At 52.8% G+C, this 17,752-nt stretch overlaps 1 protein-coding gene across 5 annotated transcripts; it reads left to right on the forward strand.

Annotated features, from left to right (window-relative positions):
- Positions 1–2,128: 2,128 nt before the first annotated feature.
- Positions 2,129–16,646, forward strand: KCNA2 (potassium voltage-gated channel subfamily A member 2). Of its 5 annotated transcripts, none has more exons than XM_081025049.1 (3): positions 2,129–2,864; positions 4,710–4,970; positions 5,415–16,646. In XM_081025049.1, exon 3 carries the CDS (start codon positions 5,578–5,580, stop codon positions 7,075–7,077), a length of 1,500 nt encoding a protein of 499 aa, XP_080881175.1. In that variant the 5' UTR covers positions 2,129–2,864; positions 4,710–4,970; positions 5,415–5,577; the 3' UTR covers positions 7,078–16,646. The 5 variants fall into 5 exon arrangements, with proteins under 5 accessions (XP_080881175.1, XP_080881173.1, XP_080881176.1 ...); XM_081025047.1 differs by lacking the exon at positions 2,129–2,864 and adding an exon at positions 3,032–3,214; XM_081025050.1 differs by lacking the exon at positions 2,129–2,864 and adding an exon at positions 3,421–3,471.
- The last annotated feature ends 1,106 nt before the right edge of the window (positions 16,647–17,752 follow it).

Raw genomic sequence — 17,752 nt, forward strand, 5'->3', positions numbered from 1 at the left:
CAGTCTTGAGTTCCATCCCAGCCTCACCACTAAATTACCCTGGACAGCAACTTGTCCTCTTTGAGCTTCGATATCGTCAACTGTAAGATGGAGATAATGGCATGCTTCCCACAGGGTGGTTGCAAGGATTAAATCAAAGGACTTATGGAAAGCTGTCAGCCCAGTGCCTGGGCTTGTATTCCATGCGTCCCTGCCCTGTTTCCTGTGGGCTAGAGGGGGCGGTGCTGCCACAGAGCAGTGGGCGAGTGGGTTGGTTGGGGGAGCAAGCATCAGCAGAGGTGGCAGTCTTGCAAGGAAGACGCGCTGGTCCTCTGGGAGTGACACCTGGGAAGGGAGCTCGTGTAGTTTTCTGTGTATATGAATTGTGGTGGGAAGAACTAAGAGACCCTCCCTCCTGCGCCTGTGGTGCCTGGGTGGGGAGGGTGTAGGCGCACTCTCGTAAACCCCTCTTTTCAATGACTGTCGTCACAGACCACAGGAACCAACAGATTCCGTACGTGGGACAGGTGCAGGTCCCTCTGTGGCAGTCACCAGTCCTGCCCTCTGCTGAAGGCATGGCCCCCAATCAGGAGACGGACTGAAGGGGAAAGGAGTGGTTTGGGGGTCTGACCTACCCCGGGCGGGGTGCCGGGGGGAATCAAGGGGCTTTCCAGCTGTTTTTCTGTGGCCAAAAATAAGAAATGGTGACTGCTATAGGGCTGGAAAGCGAGTTAACCATGATTAAACACCTAGGTTAAGCTAGTTGGCTGACCACTCTTTATAACGTTTAATCCTTACCACCTTGGGAACTAGTTTTGCTATCCCACTCAACAAATTAGGAAACTGAGGGCTCCGAGAGTTTAAATAACTCACCCAAGTTCACCCAGCTAGCAAGTGTTGGGGCTAGGAATTGGGTCTGCGTACGTTTCTCACATAGCACTGCCAAACCAAGAGATAGCTGTCTGGGGCAGGGCCCTCACCCTACGCTCCTGAACAACTAGTTTTATTTCCTTCTCTCGTTAATTCCTTTTTGGTTGTTGTTCACACTTAGATTAGGTTTTAAAGGGGGGAGGCCAATCAGATGGAATGGAGGTCAGAAGAAGACCCCAAAGAGGGATGTGAGATTCAAGGGCTACTCATTCTAAGGGAGCAGTGTGGTGTGGGGGGCTATGTGTCCTAGAGTCTCAAAGACTTCATTCAAGTCCTGGAGTCATCACTTAGTGACTTTGGGCAGGTTGCTTCACCTCTCTCTGCCACAGTTTCCTTTTCCCTGAAATGGTACCGATGTAGAAACAACTAGAACTGAGGCCTAAACGTCCCACAGGGCTAGAGGTGCTTAGCAAAGTCTCTGACACATGGTAAGCACATGTCGCCAATTTGCATAATTATTAACTCTCCCTCAAGAGTTGTTCTTGTCTACAGCTTTTGTTTTTAACAAAGGAGAACAAAGAAAATATATAGACACAATCAAATTGGTAAGACTTTGGGCTTTAATTGACACTAGGGCCCACTGTGGCAAGAATAAGGAGGAACCACCCTGTGGCGCTGGTCAGGGGGGGCTTCCAGAAGGAGTGTGGAGCAGAATTTAGTGACAGAGGTGGGAAGGGCTGAGACCTCAGGGAAAGTAAGGGCTGGGCAAGCTTGGAAGCAGAGAGAATCATACACTAAAAACCTGGTGATTGGGCAGGTTGAGAAACAGCCAAAAGCTAAGCTGGAGGTGGGGGGCTATGAGGAAAGTTTTATAGGGAAACAGTGGAGAAACCATCATTTATGTAGTTTCCACTGGGTGCTAAACTGTTTACATAAACAGTTTCACCCTTACAACAGCCCATGATATATCCTCGTTTTGCAGATGAGGACACTAAGATTCAGAGACGTGGATTAATTTGCCTAGTAAGTACTGTCAGGGTTCCAAAACACCCAGGTCATCCTTTGGTGGGACATTGACCACCCAGCTTCAAGGGGCCCTACCATATAGTCATCTGCCCTTCCAGGCCACCCTCTGCAGCTCTAGGTTGAGTCCCGGGATGAAAGGCCAGCATCTCACAGAGCTGGACCTTGTGGGTTCCATCACAGCTACAGACCTAGCGAGGAGGTTCTCTGAGAAAGAAGGACCCAGAAGGTGCCTTCCTGGGACTCCCGCCTCTCTGCATTGCAGTCTAGGTTCAAGGAACTGGGGTTTGGAAGAGGGATTCTGACAGGGATCTGAAGAACAGAACCGGCAGCGGTTGGAGTGCTTGGGTGGGAGCCACCCAACCCTCTCAGATACCCTGTCTGAGCAGAGGGCAGGGTGGGCTTCCCACACACGTTGTTCCCAAAGCAGAGGGCATCTTAGGCCCACCCCAGGGTGCTGTGAGCTGCACTCCCATTTTCAGAGTCCCGTGGGCCAGCTGGTTTCGTAAGGTCTGTGAGCGGGCCCGTTTGGTGAGTAGCTGGCCCTTCCCTAGGGCCGCTGCAGGTTCCCCAGCCTTCCCTGCCCGGGCCCTGGGGGAGGGGTCCGGAGGACCGGCTCTGCAGTTCTGCGGGTCCCTGTGGCTCCTCCCGGTGGGGCAAACGCAGCAGCAAGTTTCTGCCACACCACGGCCCGCACCTGCTGCATTTCCGCGCCACGCCAAGGCTGTGGATGGGGAAGAGGGAGGTGGGGAGGCAGGCCTGGAGGAGGGGGCGAGCCGGCGCAAGGGGGCCAGCAGGGGGTCTACAGATTCTGCCTGGCCACACCGCAATGATGGCAACACCTCTCCCTCGGGCCTGGGAGAACTGCTATCGATTGTTTCCTCCTTGCCTACTTCATCCTGTTGGCAGGAGCCCCTCCTGACCGCTCCTCAACTTCTGCGCCCTGCGTTCCGGCCCCGGCAGCACCCAGCTGAGCTCTCCACGAGGTCCTGGTGCGTAAGCCGGGCTCTGCCGAAGAAGGGGGTGTTTTCCTGATGGAGTGGGGGCCGAGATCCGGGGACCCAAGCAGGCGAGCGGCGTGGCGGGGGCGGCGGGCGCGCGCCCCGCGGGCTCCGGGCCCGCTCGGCCCCTTTAATTGGAGTTCGCAGCCGGGCCAGGTGCGGCGCTGCGCGGCGGTGCGGCGCGGTGCGGCTGCGGGCGGCGGCCGGGCGCTCCGTACGCGCCGCCCGCGGGACTGCAGAGCCGGCTCCCGGCTGGCCGCCCGCACCCGCCGCCGCTGCCGCCCGGGACGCCACCGCGGGTCACCCCGAAACATGGAGGCTCCGCGGGCCCATCGGGAAGGGTAAATCGGCATCGGGGCGTTGGGCTGCGCGCGCCGCTTCCCGGGTCTGCGCTGCGCGGTTCCAGACGGTGCCGCCTGCGGCGCGGCGGGCTCGGGCTGAGTCGGGGCGGGCGGGGGGTGGGGAGCCGGCGCCCTCGGGAAGAAGAGGGCGCCGTGTGGGCTCGGGGGCCCTCCGGGCGGCGCGGGGCGCGGGGCGGGGGGCGCAGCGAGGAGCCGGCGGGTGATGGGAGGCGCAGCTGGCAGCATGACCACGTCTGGTAAATAGCGCTGGTCGGTGGGACCCGTGTCACTTGGGACGGCTGGGCTGCGGAATCAAAACAGCGTTGCGGCGGAGAAGGGCTTTTCCGCCTCCCGGGGGCCGCGGGCGGCCGTGGAGCCCCCGCGCTCAAGAGGAGCGGAGATCCGGGGTGGCCGCCCGCTCCCCACCCTCCACACTTCAGGCTCCAGTGTTTTCCAGTGGAGATAGAGCCTCAGCGGTCCCCCGGTTGGACCCCAGGGCCAAAAGAGCGGGGCTGCGCCCGGGCCTGCAGCGAGAGCCCCCCCGATCCGGGCAGGAGGGGGTTAAGGCAGCGCTGACTGCCGGGGCCAGCCGGTGGGTCTGGGCCGCCCGCGCACAGCCGCGCGCGAAGCACGCCGGCGGAATCCCGGCCGGAGCCCGGAGCAGCGGGGAGAGGACCCAGCCCCCTCCCCACCCCGGGGCCCGCGGGATGGAGCCGGCAGGGGGCCAGCTCGGATGCCGGCCTCATCCAGGCGCCCCTCTCGCTGCGGCCAAGCCGCCTGGCAGTCAAACGGGCTGAGCCTCCGTTCCGTGCTCCCTGCCGAGGAGATGGGAGGGATTGTTTTCTTGGGAAGAAGTCGGTGGTCGAGCGTCTGCCCGGTTCAAATGCTACCCGCCCGATGGAGGCCGGCTGCCTAGCGGTCCCCAAGGGAGAGTCCGTCCTGGGCCCCAGCCAGCCAGTTTTGTAGAGCGGATCTTTTTGTGTGAGGAGTCTCCCTACATGAGCTCTGAAGGAGTGTGTTGGGAGGGGTTTGCGGGGATTCTTCTTGCTCCAGGACCCTGAGGAGGTCAGAGTTTGTAGTAGGCTACAGTCTGGGAAGCCCTCTCTTGCAAGATGCTGTGTCCTGACCTGGAGGTGGGAGGGCTTTGCTCAGAGTCTCTCCTGATGGCTGCTGAGGACCAACAGGGAGTCTGGCTCAGCCCAGAGAGGCCTCGGAGGAAACAGTCTCAGCCAAGCCTGAAGGCTGGTTCCCTGCGAGAAAATGCTTCCAGCTGATGGAAGCCTGCCCAGAGGAGGCTGGAGGGGGCTGAGGGTTAGTCTCAGATGTGACACCAGAATGGAAGGGGGCATGGAAGGGAAGCTGCCGGCGTGCTCCTGAATCTTGGCACTAGCTGCCCGAAAGCCCTGGTTCCACCTGGGGCAACGTCACACCTCCTGAGGACAGCCAGGAGGACTCCAGCTTTTGCTGACCTTTGTATCTCATCTTCCTTCCAAAGGCTCCAGACCCAAGCTCTGCCGTCGTCCTCGAGTCCTGCATGCCTCTGACCGGGCCCCCACCGCCCCTCCAGCCTAGCTCAGCCCTGGGGCTCACCTCCAGGACCTGGAACCTGCCCTCCTGCCCAGAATGACTCACCATTATTTCCAGCTCAAGTGTGAAGACGTGATGGGGAGTCAGGCTGCCGGTCTGTGTATCTAGGAGCCCATCAGCATTTGATCAGCTCTGCAAGGAAGAGAACTTCAGATCCCTACCTTGCCAGGTAAATCAGTCTATCATTTAATAACAGCCACGTGTAGAATCATTTCGGTGGGGGCAGTGAGGGACACCCAAGTCCAGGATTCACCACTGACAGAACCTTCCAGGGTGCAGGTATCTGCAAGACATTAGCTCGGTACCTGGGGGAGGGCTCCCTTCCAGCTTCTGGTGTGGGGTATGCTCCATGAAGCCCGTGCCGTGCAGGGGGGGCCTGGACTGCCACCTTCTTCCAATGCAGGGCATTCTAGGGCTTTCTTGAGAGACGGCCACCGATTTCCCTGTGATCCCCAGCCAACTTACAAGGTGAAAGTAAGTTGTGCTTTCTGGTCATGGTAGTAGTGGTCGTGTTTCTGAACGCTTGGCTGAGAGATGGGCGACTCAAACTGGCACCTCAGGCCGGGTTGCCAACACGGCACGGTCTCATGTCCTTACCTGCCTTGTTTTTCAGCCGAGCGAGGCTATCTCTCCGGCTCTCAGAGAGCCCTCGGGGCTCTCCCGCAGGAGCCCAGGCCCATGCTCCTGAGTTTCCTGGAGCCGTCAGCAGCACCCTGAGCTCCCTGCTGCCAGGCAGCTGGAAGGCATAGCGTGAGGCACCTCTCCTAGTCCCCATTATGACAGTGGCCACCGGAGACCCAGCAGACGAGGCTGCTGCCCTCCCCGGGCACCCACAGGACACCTATGACCCAGAGGCTGACCACGAGTGCTGTGAGCGGGTGGTGATCAACATCTCGGGGCTGCGGTTTGAGACACAGCTAAAGACTTTAGCCCAGTTTCCAGAGACCCTCTTAGGGGACCCAAAGAAGCGGATGAGGTACTTCGACCCCCTTCGAAATGAGTACTTTTTTGATCGGAACCGCCCGAGCTTTGATGCCATTTTGTACTACTATCAGTCCGGGGGCCGGCTGAGGCGACCTGTGAACGTGCCCTTAGACATATTCTCTGAAGAAATTCGGTTTTACGAGCTGGGGGAAGAAGCGATGGAGATGTTTCGGGAAGACGAAGGCTACATCAAAGAGGAAGAGCGGCCTCTGCCTGAAAATGAGTTTCAGCGACAGGTGTGGCTCCTCTTTGAATATCCAGAGAGCTCAGGGCCTGCCCGGATCATCGCGATAGTATCTGTCATGGTGATCTTAATCTCCATCGTCAGCTTCTGCCTGGAGACGTTGCCCATATTCCGGGACGAGAATGAAGACATGCATGGCGGTGGAGTGACCTTCCACACCTATTCCAACAGCACCATCGGGTACCAGCAGTCGACTTCCTTCACTGACCCTTTCTTCATTGTGGAGACCCTCTGCATCATCTGGTTCTCCTTCGAGTTCCTGGTGAGGTTCTTTGCCTGTCCCAGCAAAGCCGGCTTCTTCACCAACATCATGAACATCATTGACATCGTGGCCATCATCCCCTACTTCATCACCCTGGGCACGGAGCTGGCCGAGAAGCCAGAGGACGCCCAGCAGGGCCAGCAGGCCATGTCCTTGGCCATCCTCCGTGTCATCCGGTTGGTAAGAGTCTTTAGGATTTTCAAGTTGTCCAGACACTCCAAAGGTCTCCAGATCCTAGGTCAGACCCTCAAAGCCAGCATGAGGGAATTGGGCCTGCTGATATTCTTTCTCTTCATTGGGGTCATCCTTTTCTCTAGTGCTGTCTATTTCGCCGAGGCCGATGAACGAGATTCCCAGTTCCCCAGCATCCCGGATGCCTTCTGGTGGGCAGTCGTCTCCATGACAACTGTAGGCTACGGAGACATGGTTCCGACTACCATTGGGGGAAAGATCGTGGGTTCCCTATGTGCAATTGCAGGTGTGTTAACCATTGCCTTACCGGTGCCCGTCATAGTGTCCAATTTCAACTACTTCTACCACCGGGAGACAGAGGGAGAGGAGCAGGCCCAGTACTTGCAAGTGACAAGCTGCCCAAAGATCCCATCCTCCCCTGACCTAAAGAAAAGTAGAAGTGCCTCTACCATTAGTAAGTCTGATTACATGGAGATCCAGGAGGGGGTGAACAACAGTCACGAGGACTTTAGAGAGGAGAACTTGAAAACCGCCAACTGCACTTTGGCTAATACAAACTATGTGAATATTACCAAAATGTTAACCGATGTCTGATTGAAACTTATTACCATACAGCTCACCGGAACTAATGCAGACATTGCATAATAGCCTGCATTGTAGTCAGTGTGTTCCACAGTGTGTTTCTGGTTCTGCATGGAAAGCAATAGTCGTGCAAGTGACTTTCGATCTTTTGATTTTTGATTTAGAACACAGAAGACCTATCCATGGCTTTCATGCGAATCTTCATCACAGGCTTAGGGATTTCCAAAGATGGGAGTCACCTATGGAGCCAGGATTTTGAGGCCACCTCGTAGCACATACATGACCCCCATATCAGTGCCACCTTTCCTTCCTAATTAAATGCACACAGCACCCCACCACCACCACCACCACCCATCTGAGTCCACCTTCCTCTTCACAGAGGAAAACCAAGGTGGCTTAGCTTGAAAATGCTGGTAATTATTTGAAAAGGTCATTCCCATTTTTGCATTGAAAAGAACACACCACCCTGTGTGTTGGAATTCCTTTCTGTGTCACAGGCTGGGGTTTGCATTCGAATTGTAGTTGCCAAGTAGCTGCTTGGGAGGCTTGTGTGTTTCATAACGGAAAATGCTGCATTTGGTTTTTTCTCTGCAGTGTCGATGTGAGGGAAGCCCGGGGGAGGGACAGTTAGTATGACCGAATGTGAGTTGTCAAGTTTCACATTTGCTCCCTTAGGCCTATGGGGAGAAGCTAACAAACCAAGGGACCTCTCAGCTTCAAATTTCACCATTTTTGCAGGCTTTGGGGTCACAAAAACACTTCTGACTTCTTCGTTACACTGGAGTTTGCAGACGTCTGCTTTCCTAGAGCTGTGGTCCAGCTACGCTGACACTGCAGTGAAATCTTCCAGTGATGCAATAGAGCTGCATGGGTATTTGTTGCATGAATCTCAATATTTAAAACAGGAGATAACCTATTTTCTTAGTAGCCTACACAGTATTCATATTTAGAGTATTCATAGCCTAGGAATGGCATTGAACTAAGGGTTTTCTTCCCCTACCTAAAGACAGAAGACCTCAATCAGGAGGGAAAAAAAAAATAGGCTATTTGGAATGGGGACCCAAAACTTCTAGCCCTCCAGCCCACCCCATCCCTGTTCTTCTAAATGGGGGCACAGACCTCTGCAAATCCAGGAGAGTGAGCAGGGAAGGCAGCGTCTAAACACCTCACAATGACCATCCGTTAGGAATTAACCGAGCCGTGGGTGTGACGATACAGCTGACCAGGGCATCTGGTCCTGAGCAAAGCGGATCTGTGGATCCAGTGTATATAAATATATACCGGGTATCTCCTTCATGAGCTCCTCTACCTAGCTAGCTATGGGGGGGGGGGGGGAAATTGCATTGGAACCTTGTATAAGCTTATGCAATATTTTTGACACAGGGCAATTTATGCATGTGTTTGACTATGTGCACTATAGTGTATGTATATGTGAACATATACATGCCTGTGTGTGTGTGTGTTTATATGCACACACACTCACAAATCTATTCATTTTCTGGAGTTCAGGTTCAGGCAAATCCACTGCTTGGTGGGTTGGTTATCTAAGAGGCCTAATGGGTTCATGGAGCTCATTGCAAGCTCACTGGGCCTGGGTTTGCTGCCCTTGCCTCAGACACTCCAGTCTCCGTGGATTCTTAGACGTTAGAATTCTCTCTCTGCCCTCCATGTGCTGCGGCTTCAGTTTCCCATGGCTGAAGTTTGTCTTACTGAGTGCCCACGGGCCCATGGCCCACACGGCTCCAGCTGTCCTGGGCCAGCCCCATCCCAGCCCTCTTCTCCACGGTCTCTCATGTGAACCATCTCCATTTTCATCTTTCCCCACCCATTTGGTTTTCACTGTCATTTAGCTATGCAGCAGTCATTTTCGTGAACCTTTCCCGAAAGGGCCAGAGCAGATCATCTGCTTTGAAACCAAGGACGCCAAGGAAGAAGGCTTCTGGGGACCCAATTCCACAGGTCTGGACTTAAAGGGAGCCTCTTCTATGAGGAAACTTCTAAAGTCCAGGACCAAAGGGTGAAATCCCTAGCCGAGCCACAGGCATCATTTTGATTGACAAGCTCAAACTCTTTCCCCATTAAACTGGCCGCCAGAGCTGCTCCAACAAACCAAAGGATGGGTAGTGCGTTGGTCCCCACCCCCGAAACAGGTGGAGAGTAAATGACCGCTTGCACAGCCTACAGGTGGAGTGCAGGCTCACCGTGGAATGGGGTGAGGTGGGGAGGCGTTGCCTCACAGCCTGGGCCGCTTTGCCTTTCAACATAATAGCTGAAATTTCCCAAACACAGTGAATTGGGCGGGGGGCTGCCCAATGGTGACTCCAGCCCTAGCCTCACTGTTGGCTGTTTAGCACCTGCAGTTACCTTGGGGGTGGGGCACCAGCTAAGGGTGCTAGGCCCAGGGTGCTCGTTAGTTCCTGTTTACCCACATCCCCAGGTGTCTGCAGGGATCTCAGACCCAGCACGAAGTCTCTGTGCTCCTCTTCCTCTCCTTCACGGGAGGTGGTGCTGAATTTCCATGACATGGGGTAGGAGGGACCTAGACCTTGGAAAAAGAGATGGTAGAACCACCCATACCTAAGGCCTAGGTCAGGGGGTACATCTTTTATCCCTGTGTCCTTGACCTGGGACTATAAAATGTTCACACACAGGCACACCCACCACAAAAGAGATGGATACACTGTTGCAATACACAAAGTCAAAACGTGCAGCGCACACGCAAAATGCACAGAGACCAAATTAACCAAAAGGACATACCCGGAAGATCCACGGTTATACCCATATTCAAAATACGCACGTCCAGCACAGACATAGAGTGTGCTCACTAATGTCAGACACACACACAAGACCTACACACGCCATGTATAAAGACACAACCTGTGACTCCAATGCAAACTACACAAAATTACACGAACACAAGGAGTTTGCATACAAAATATATGAAGGATACTTGACGATTGTTTCCGCACACAAAATGCGAACAACTCAGTTTATACACACAACGCACTTACTCATACAAAGCACACGAAATACAGCACACACACGCAAGAACATACGCACACAATACATACGAAATGTGCACATACTCAGATGCATTGCTCTACCCCCAGAGCTATAAATTAATAGGCAGAAACAAAAGATCAGAGTTAATCACTGCTCCCTAGCTTGCATTCATACCCCTCAGTATCCTCAAGAAGCCTTTTCCTCTAGTCTCTTCTCTCCCTCTCATTCCAGATTTCACAGAAGTAACCGCCAAGGGTTAAAGCAGAAGGATGGGCTACCGTTGTCAACCAGATCTCTGATTAAGACTGGAAACCTCCTAGGGGTTTCTGCCTATCCACCTTCCTCCCATGAGACACCCGGGTGCAGAGTGTGGAAGGACCTGGGGCAGCTGGCGGGTTATTAATACACCCCTGGCCATGCCCTTTCCTTCAGAGCCAGTCCACACAGAGAACCCCATAGCCCGGGCTCTCCTGCTCCCAACCCCTGAGATCTCTGTATTCAGACCCATTCATTCTGTTCAAAGCAGTGATGACTCAACGTTACAAGGATCAGAACCGAAGTGAAGATTCCCCCAACATTCTCTCCGTCCACAGACCTCACTGTCCCTTCATCCCCCGTGGGTCTGAACATGGAGACCGCATATAGATTTATCTCAAAATGAGCCACTTTACTTGCTTGTGGCATCTCATTGGCTCGTGGGCATGAGCCCACAGGGTCAACTGCCGAGTCCTCCTGGGTATTCAATGCCAGGCATGCTCCGGCCCCTCTCCGGGGCTCCATCTGGATGCCCTGTCTTCCATCCAATTGCTGCGCCTTGAGGAAACACACACCAATTCAGCTTACGCGAAACTTGACGGAGGGCCTGACCCTCATGCTACACAAGCAAATAGCAATTTTTGAAGGGCCTGATTTGTATCCTATGTTCTAAGGTCCGATTTAAATGCTTTGTAAGATTACCCATTGTTTTGGCTTATCTACAGAGCAGGTTCTTCCCACTAGAAGGACTAGCGGAGAGCTAGGTACATTTTGGCAGAGGCTTCCCCTCACGTCAAAGTTGGGGGTTCAAGTCCGGTGTCAGATTAGGCATTGCGGTCTCTACTCCTGCAGCCATCTCAGGTGTGTCCCATGCTTCCCTCCTAATGATGGTCACAGCTTCTGACCTCCGTGGAGGAAGCAACATCAGGGAATGGACAGGTGGGTCCAAAGTCACACATTTAGTGCAACATGCTGGCCTTTCCAGCTTTTCCAAGTCAAGATAGCGATTTTCCCTTTGGTTTCAGCAGGTGCCTCTGTGTGCTCAACCTTTCAAGGAAGTTGGAGTCTTCAGGAGACTGAAGAGAAAGGTCCAGGAAAGATGGGGAGGTTGTCAGGAAGAGAGGGTAACTGAGCTGGTCAAATTTCTGAGTAAACTTTTCAGGAGCCTAAATTTAATTAAGGACAAAATTAAGGCTCAGTGCTTCCTGAAGCTTCTTCCTGCCTGCATCCTTCTGTCCCTCTCAACTGGGCATCTGAGGATGGAGTAGGCATGTGACCAGCAGGTGAGCCTTTTAAAAGGGGTCCCAGAGGAGTGTGCCTCCAGACCCCACTGGCCTGGTGTGGAAAGGGCTCCCATGAAAGCCTGGGTGCTCACGTGTGTGCCCCAAGTGGGGAGGGCTGTAGGACTTGCTTGTCTTACCTGCTCTTTCTGGATCTCTCGCTCCATCGTCGTGAGGTCTGTGGCCAACTGGCTTCTTTATGGTCAGCCCTAAAATATCAGTGCCAACCCCTGTTGAGAAAGGGCAGTACCCTGTGAAGATTCTTGGACTGAAGAGTCTGCGCTACCCACAGTAGTAGAGAAGAGAGGTGGAGTCTGACTTTCCCCCAAAGAAAACTATAGGACAGTTTGCAAATTGCTTGTGAAGGTGGCACCATACTCACCATGGCAGACAGGAGGAGCACAGTGTTTTGAATTGTTGACCCAGGTGTGGGGGTTTGGAGCCCTGCTCCAGTTCCAGCCTCCCTGGGGCCCAGTGCCATGAGCCTTCATCTAGGTGATGGCTGCCTGGTCGGACAGGGCTGGTCCACATAGGCTGTCATGTTGAGGGTGCTCCTTGGGGACACAATGGAGATTGCCCCAGCCTTGGCAGGGTCCATTGCCAGGTTTGAACCCATGACCTTAACTTTAGTAACATCATTAGACATCTGAGCCAACTGGCAGGGTGCCGGATGCAGGAAGGTGTCTCAATGGCTATTGGGACCATCATCTATATCCTCAGACTTGGCCCTTGTTGAGAGACCGGCCCTGTTCCCCCCATCAAAGCAGGAAGCAGGGACAGGTGGAGGTGGTAGATCCCCTACAAGCTGAGATGGGTCTCTCCCTGAACCTAATCTCATTCACTTTTCCCTTTTTTTTGCTTCCCTTCCCACCAAAGCTCAGCTCCATATCTCATAGTTTGTGTTTAAATATTTTTAAAGAGGAAAAGTGCAATAAAATAAATAGTGACTGTTTTCTTTAGCAATAGCTATTTCAAAATCTTGTTCTCAGGACCGAAAAGTGATAGTACCTGGATTATCAGATGATGCCCTTGGTTTCTGGGCATTGTTAGTTCACTGTCTCCGTAGTTCCCTCTTCTTCCCACGAGTTCACGTGACTCCTGTCCTGAGGCCCTGGTCGTCCTTCTGGAATGTAAACATATGCAGAGGTGCAATGTATGCACAAAGAAGGTCCGTGAGGAGGCTTTCTTTGTCACTCTGTCTCCTTCCCGTGTGTCTCTCTCTGTTTGTAAGTGCATCTCTGTCTCTCCCTCCTGCCTCCCCTTTCTGTCTTCTCTCCCACAGCATTCTCACAACCTCTAGGCACTGAAACCTTGAGTTTGAGTGACCTCACGCACCAGCCCATCTCATTGACTTTCATTCAATCAGGCAGGGTGTAATGGAAGCCTGCAGGAAAGCGCTTACCAATAGATAAGAATAAAGTGTCCTGAGCCATTACAGCACATCATTTCCATGCACTCAAAGCCATTACTTGATCTGTTTGTTTCCTTTTCTCCCCAGGGAAATGGATGCTAGGGGAATGCAGCCTGGAGGGTTGCACCTGGGATCGGTAGCGTGGGCAGATTTGGGGAATTGCCCTCTGGCTGTCCTTCAAAATAGGCTGACTTGCTTAACCAAAGGGACTCCATGACAACTATGGAGGGAAACAAGGAATTGTGGGTAGAGGTCTACAGGGATAGAAATTTGGGTGGTTAAGACATGACATTAGTGATAGAAAGACCCCACCACCCAGTACGGTGTGCAGGGGGTTATGTGCACACATGACCAGGGTCCAGAAGAGTCCCCTTTCCTGAAAAAAAAATCTGTGAGGTTAAATATTCAGACTGGACAACCAGGGAGGCCAGCAACCCCGGGGTCCCATTCCAATCCTTTTCAATCTACCTTGCTCTGCATACGTTTGTACAGCAAAACCTCAGTTAACTGGTGGGGAGATGCTCAGGGAAGGGAACATCCTGCTTGCTTTACAGTTCTGATTATTTGAGTGGGAATGGGAAACATGTTTTGGTTCAACCTTTGTTATTGAAAAAAAAAATGACATTTCCTAAGTAGGTTAGTATAAACTTGCCTGCCTTAGTAAGTCAAGTGTTTGCAGATGACAGAAGGCCTTGCATTGCTCAGGGTTGCCATTCTGAGCCTCAGGGTTCACTGTCCAGAAGTGTAAACGGAGAAGACCAAAGAGATAGGCTGAATGTATGCTGGCTGCCAGACACCAGGAAGCTGGCCATCTGGGCACATCTGGCTCAGCAGATAATGCCCTTGCTGTCATTTACCTCTTTCTACTGAAAGTATAGTAAGAAAACATAATTCTCGTTCATTGAGGTTTTGGTTAATTGGTCCTGAGTTAGCAGAGGTTTTTCATATATACATATGTCTGTGTAAATAGATGTATAGTATATGTATATATGTATACCACTGTTTCAAAAATTAGACAATTATACAGTGACTGATCCCCTAAATTTGGCAATCCAAGAAATAAACTGAATTTGTTTGAATTTTCAAAATGACCTTCCTTTGCATTCTTACCACCTCTCCAGTTCAGCTCTTTTCCTTCTATGTAGGGACCTCTCTAGGAGATGGTTCTTTCATAACAAAAGATCAAGTTCCAGGATCTTTCCCTTCCCTCCCCGGTGGCTGCCTGACTCAGGGATAAAAGGGAAGTCTGATCTAAGGGCCAGGTGCTTAATCCTTAATTCTGTCTGCTCTGGTTGGCTGTAACCTCATCACTGAGGACCAGAAAAGTTATTCCAAACTTTATAGCTCTGGGGGAGTGGAAAGCTGGAAGACCTGGCAAAGGACTGATCTGTTTAGCTTTCTCTTCGTCATTTTGTTTCGTTTTGGTTTTGGTGGTGCCCTAGGCTTGAATTTTGTGAGATCCGAAAGTAACGTTTGTTTTCTAACGCATGTGTCTGCGCCATGGAAGGTGAGATGTGTGGCGACCGGTGAAACTAACAAACCCATCTTGTTGTTGATTCTGACCAAATCTAGGTTGTGGATGTGGGCAGTAGAGCAGCTATAATGTAGTTGCCTCTTTGGAGACCCAGCTGGGTCTGAGTGGAATCACACTCTCCTTCTCCATTTTGCCTGGAAGCGTCTTAGACCCATGGGAGATCGTTTCAAGCTCACTTCCTGCCGTTCACTGTGTACCGGGACAGGGGTGGGAGGGATTCCTCACTGGTATCTGGGGTGATGGAGGTCGTGCCAGGGGGGTCCGCCATCTCCAACACCCCAGAAGCCCTCCAATCTAGCCAAGCTGGTGGTGGTCAGATAGGAGAAGTCCATTCATCAGAGTGAGCACAACCAGCTGGTTAACTGGGGCAGTTGGAGCAGCCTGTCTGGATGGCCACTTCCACACTATATGAACTTCGGTGTAGAAACAGATGTGACTTTCTCTGCTCCCCTGCACTCCTAAAATAGTCAGATATATTCCAGATGCGTTTGCAGCTGAGAAGTCCTGCATCATTCCACGGATGGACGCACCGGGCAGGTGTGATTACATAACAGTGTGGATAGCTGCTGCAACATCCACATGGGGGGGGGCAGGCAGTGCAGACTTGGCTGTGTGCTAGGATCTTAGGTAGCGACCCAAAGGACTCAGCCCTGTGTCTCTTCTCGGCCCTCATGACAGGCCTCTCAGCCCTGCTTCTCCTGGAAAACAATTCCCTAGACACTGACTGCCTTATTTGTCTGAGCGCATAAACGCTCTGGGCTGCAAGAGAAAGTAAGGGGAAGGGCTAGAAGGAAGAAACTTATGTAGGGGCTGACTTCGCTACCAAACAATTGCCATGTCAACTGGTGACACGACTGCCTTTTTAGTTTGTGAAGAGCAGGCCAAGGTAGGGCTGGGACGGAGCAAACAGCCACGGGCTAAGAACGGGGAGACGGAAGCAGGAAGAGCGGCCTCGCTGGCTCTGGCGAGGGTGAGCGTCCGCTCCGGAGGGTCTGAGTGTGCTCTGTGCTTGCCCCACTTCTGCCTTCACGTGGGATCCAGCGACCCAGTTTCCTTTTGTTGTCATGCTTGGATGATTCCTTCATTTGGAGGGCCCCAGGAAGCTGGAAAGCCCCATGATTGAGCTCCAGCCTGCTGAGCAAACAATGCCCCAGCCAAACTGGCCTCGGCCTGGGGTTCTGCATCCCTGCACCCCTTTTCTCCACCAAGGGCAATCTTGGAATAGTCGGTGCCAGCAATTAAGGAGGATTGTCTAGTTTCCACCAGGGACCCAACTGTAAGGCTCATGAGTGCAGGATGCTATTTCCTTTTGTAGACCTGTGTACTTATGTGCTTATAGAGGCTGTCTCTGGAGGTTTTATATATTATGCGCACATATATATATATATGAAATGTGGAAATGGCCGCTCATGTAGGCTCATGCAGCACAGACTCTAATTAGGGTTGCACTGGCTTCCCTGCCTCTCGTATATGACTCCTCAGCTGCCCTCCCGTGTCCTGTCTCTAATAATTGCTGAAAACTCAAAGAGGACAGGCAGATAAATAAACCTCCCTGGCATCAATAGACGAAGGAACTCCGAAGCTAATGATAAAGCTTCGTAAGGATGATGTGGAAAGGGAACGGGGGTCTCCATGGTGATAAGAGGCTGGGGACCAATGAGAGCCGAAGGCGGAGCAGGACTTGTGGGAAGACTCATGGGAGTTGGGAGTCATTTAACTATTTGTTTGCTTCATGAAAATTTAGACACCAGCTGTAACTGCATTGCACAGGATGTAAGATATTATCATTCTTGCTGACATATTCTGGAAGCTTTCAGCCCCACCAACACTGCCCCGCCCAGGACTTCTACAGCTGAGAGTTCCCGTGTCAGTAGGGTCTGATATTTGTACATAGGTTATACATATATGTGTACATACGTGCCTCAATGAACATTGCCTGTCCACCTGATCATGGGTGTACATAGGCTTCATAGAGCTCCGCAGTCTTTTGTAAATATCAACACAAGTACATAAGTGTATAAATATATATTACTGAGGATTTATTTTAACATCATTCTGTGTGAAATGAAAAATAATAAAATAAAATTTTTGACAGACACCAAGCATCTCCACCTTTCTCGTTTGACTGGAGTTCCGTCCGACACGTGCGTCTGTGACTGCCTCACGCCACTCCCATTTCTGCAGCGGTGCGGGCTCAGCCGGGACCAGCGCTCTCCTGGGTGCACCAGGGACCATCCTGGCCACATGCCCCTCTGCTCTTCCTGAGCCCAGGACACATGAAGCAGAGAATGTGGACGGGAGGGTGGGGGGCGGACTGAAATCCCCTCCCTCATTGTATCAGTGCTTCTTGTGTCTTCTACGGAGCTGGCGGGGTGGGGGGGGTGGGGGGGGGTGGAAACCTGGTGTGAAGACCAAAGGCAGGCAGACCACTGGGAGGCATTGAACGCCAGCTGCACCCACATTTGCAGGCCCTGTTCTCAAACCCACCCTGACTTCCGCCCATTCCTGCTGGTGCCCTGGGGTCTGGAGCAACCACGCTAGTAACTCTCAAGTGAGGGGCCCATCTCCCTTTGCCTCCCCAGGAAGAGGGACCTGGTTCCCAGCTACACAGTGATGCAGTGGCACCTCCTTGTAGAAGATTCTGATACACACACACACACACACACACACACACACACACACACACACACCTGAGGCATTTCTGTCTGATTTCCTCTGAGGGCTAATTTACTCCACAGCTGGATTCCCCAGCATTCAGATGGCTCAGAAGTGGCCATGGTGCGGGGTATGACAACAGAGAATCCTTGCCCTCAGCCAACAGCAACCACATGCCACCCCAAAACCTCTCATTAATGATCTCCAGTTATACCCCTTCACAGTCCGCCATAAATTGACCGACTGAAGCCGCTGGTCTTCCCACCCTCCCGCTCCCCCGTGGATCTGTTCTGGGCAGCAGCTACTGACATGACAAGGGGGAGGGGGATAAAGAGAAGAGAACCATTTGGGATAGCTGCTCCTGCACGCACCTTGCACAGTGGGCCTTTCCTCCAGCATGAAGTGGAAACCGTGAAGCACCCAGGAGAGCTCTAGACTTCTGCAGAACAGCTCAGAGGAGCCGGCTAGTGGGGTGGGGTTCCTTGCCCCAGAGAAATGGGAAACTGAATCAGGTTCCCAAGGCCAGGACACTCCCGCTGGTTTCCCCTG

The sequence above is a fragment of the Rhinolophus hipposideros genome, assembly GCF_964194185.1.
Source record: "Rhinolophus hipposideros genome assembly, chromosome: 19".
NCBI classification, from domain to species: Eukaryota; Metazoa; Chordata; class Mammalia; order Chiroptera; family Rhinolophidae; genus Rhinolophus; species Rhinolophus hipposideros.

Bases quoted from the DNA above. Each gene is read 5' to 3' on its own strand.
- KCNA2 (XM_081025049.1), top strand. From the start codon at position 5,578: ATGACAGTGGCCACCGGAGACCCAGCAGACGAGGCTGCTGCCCTCCCC.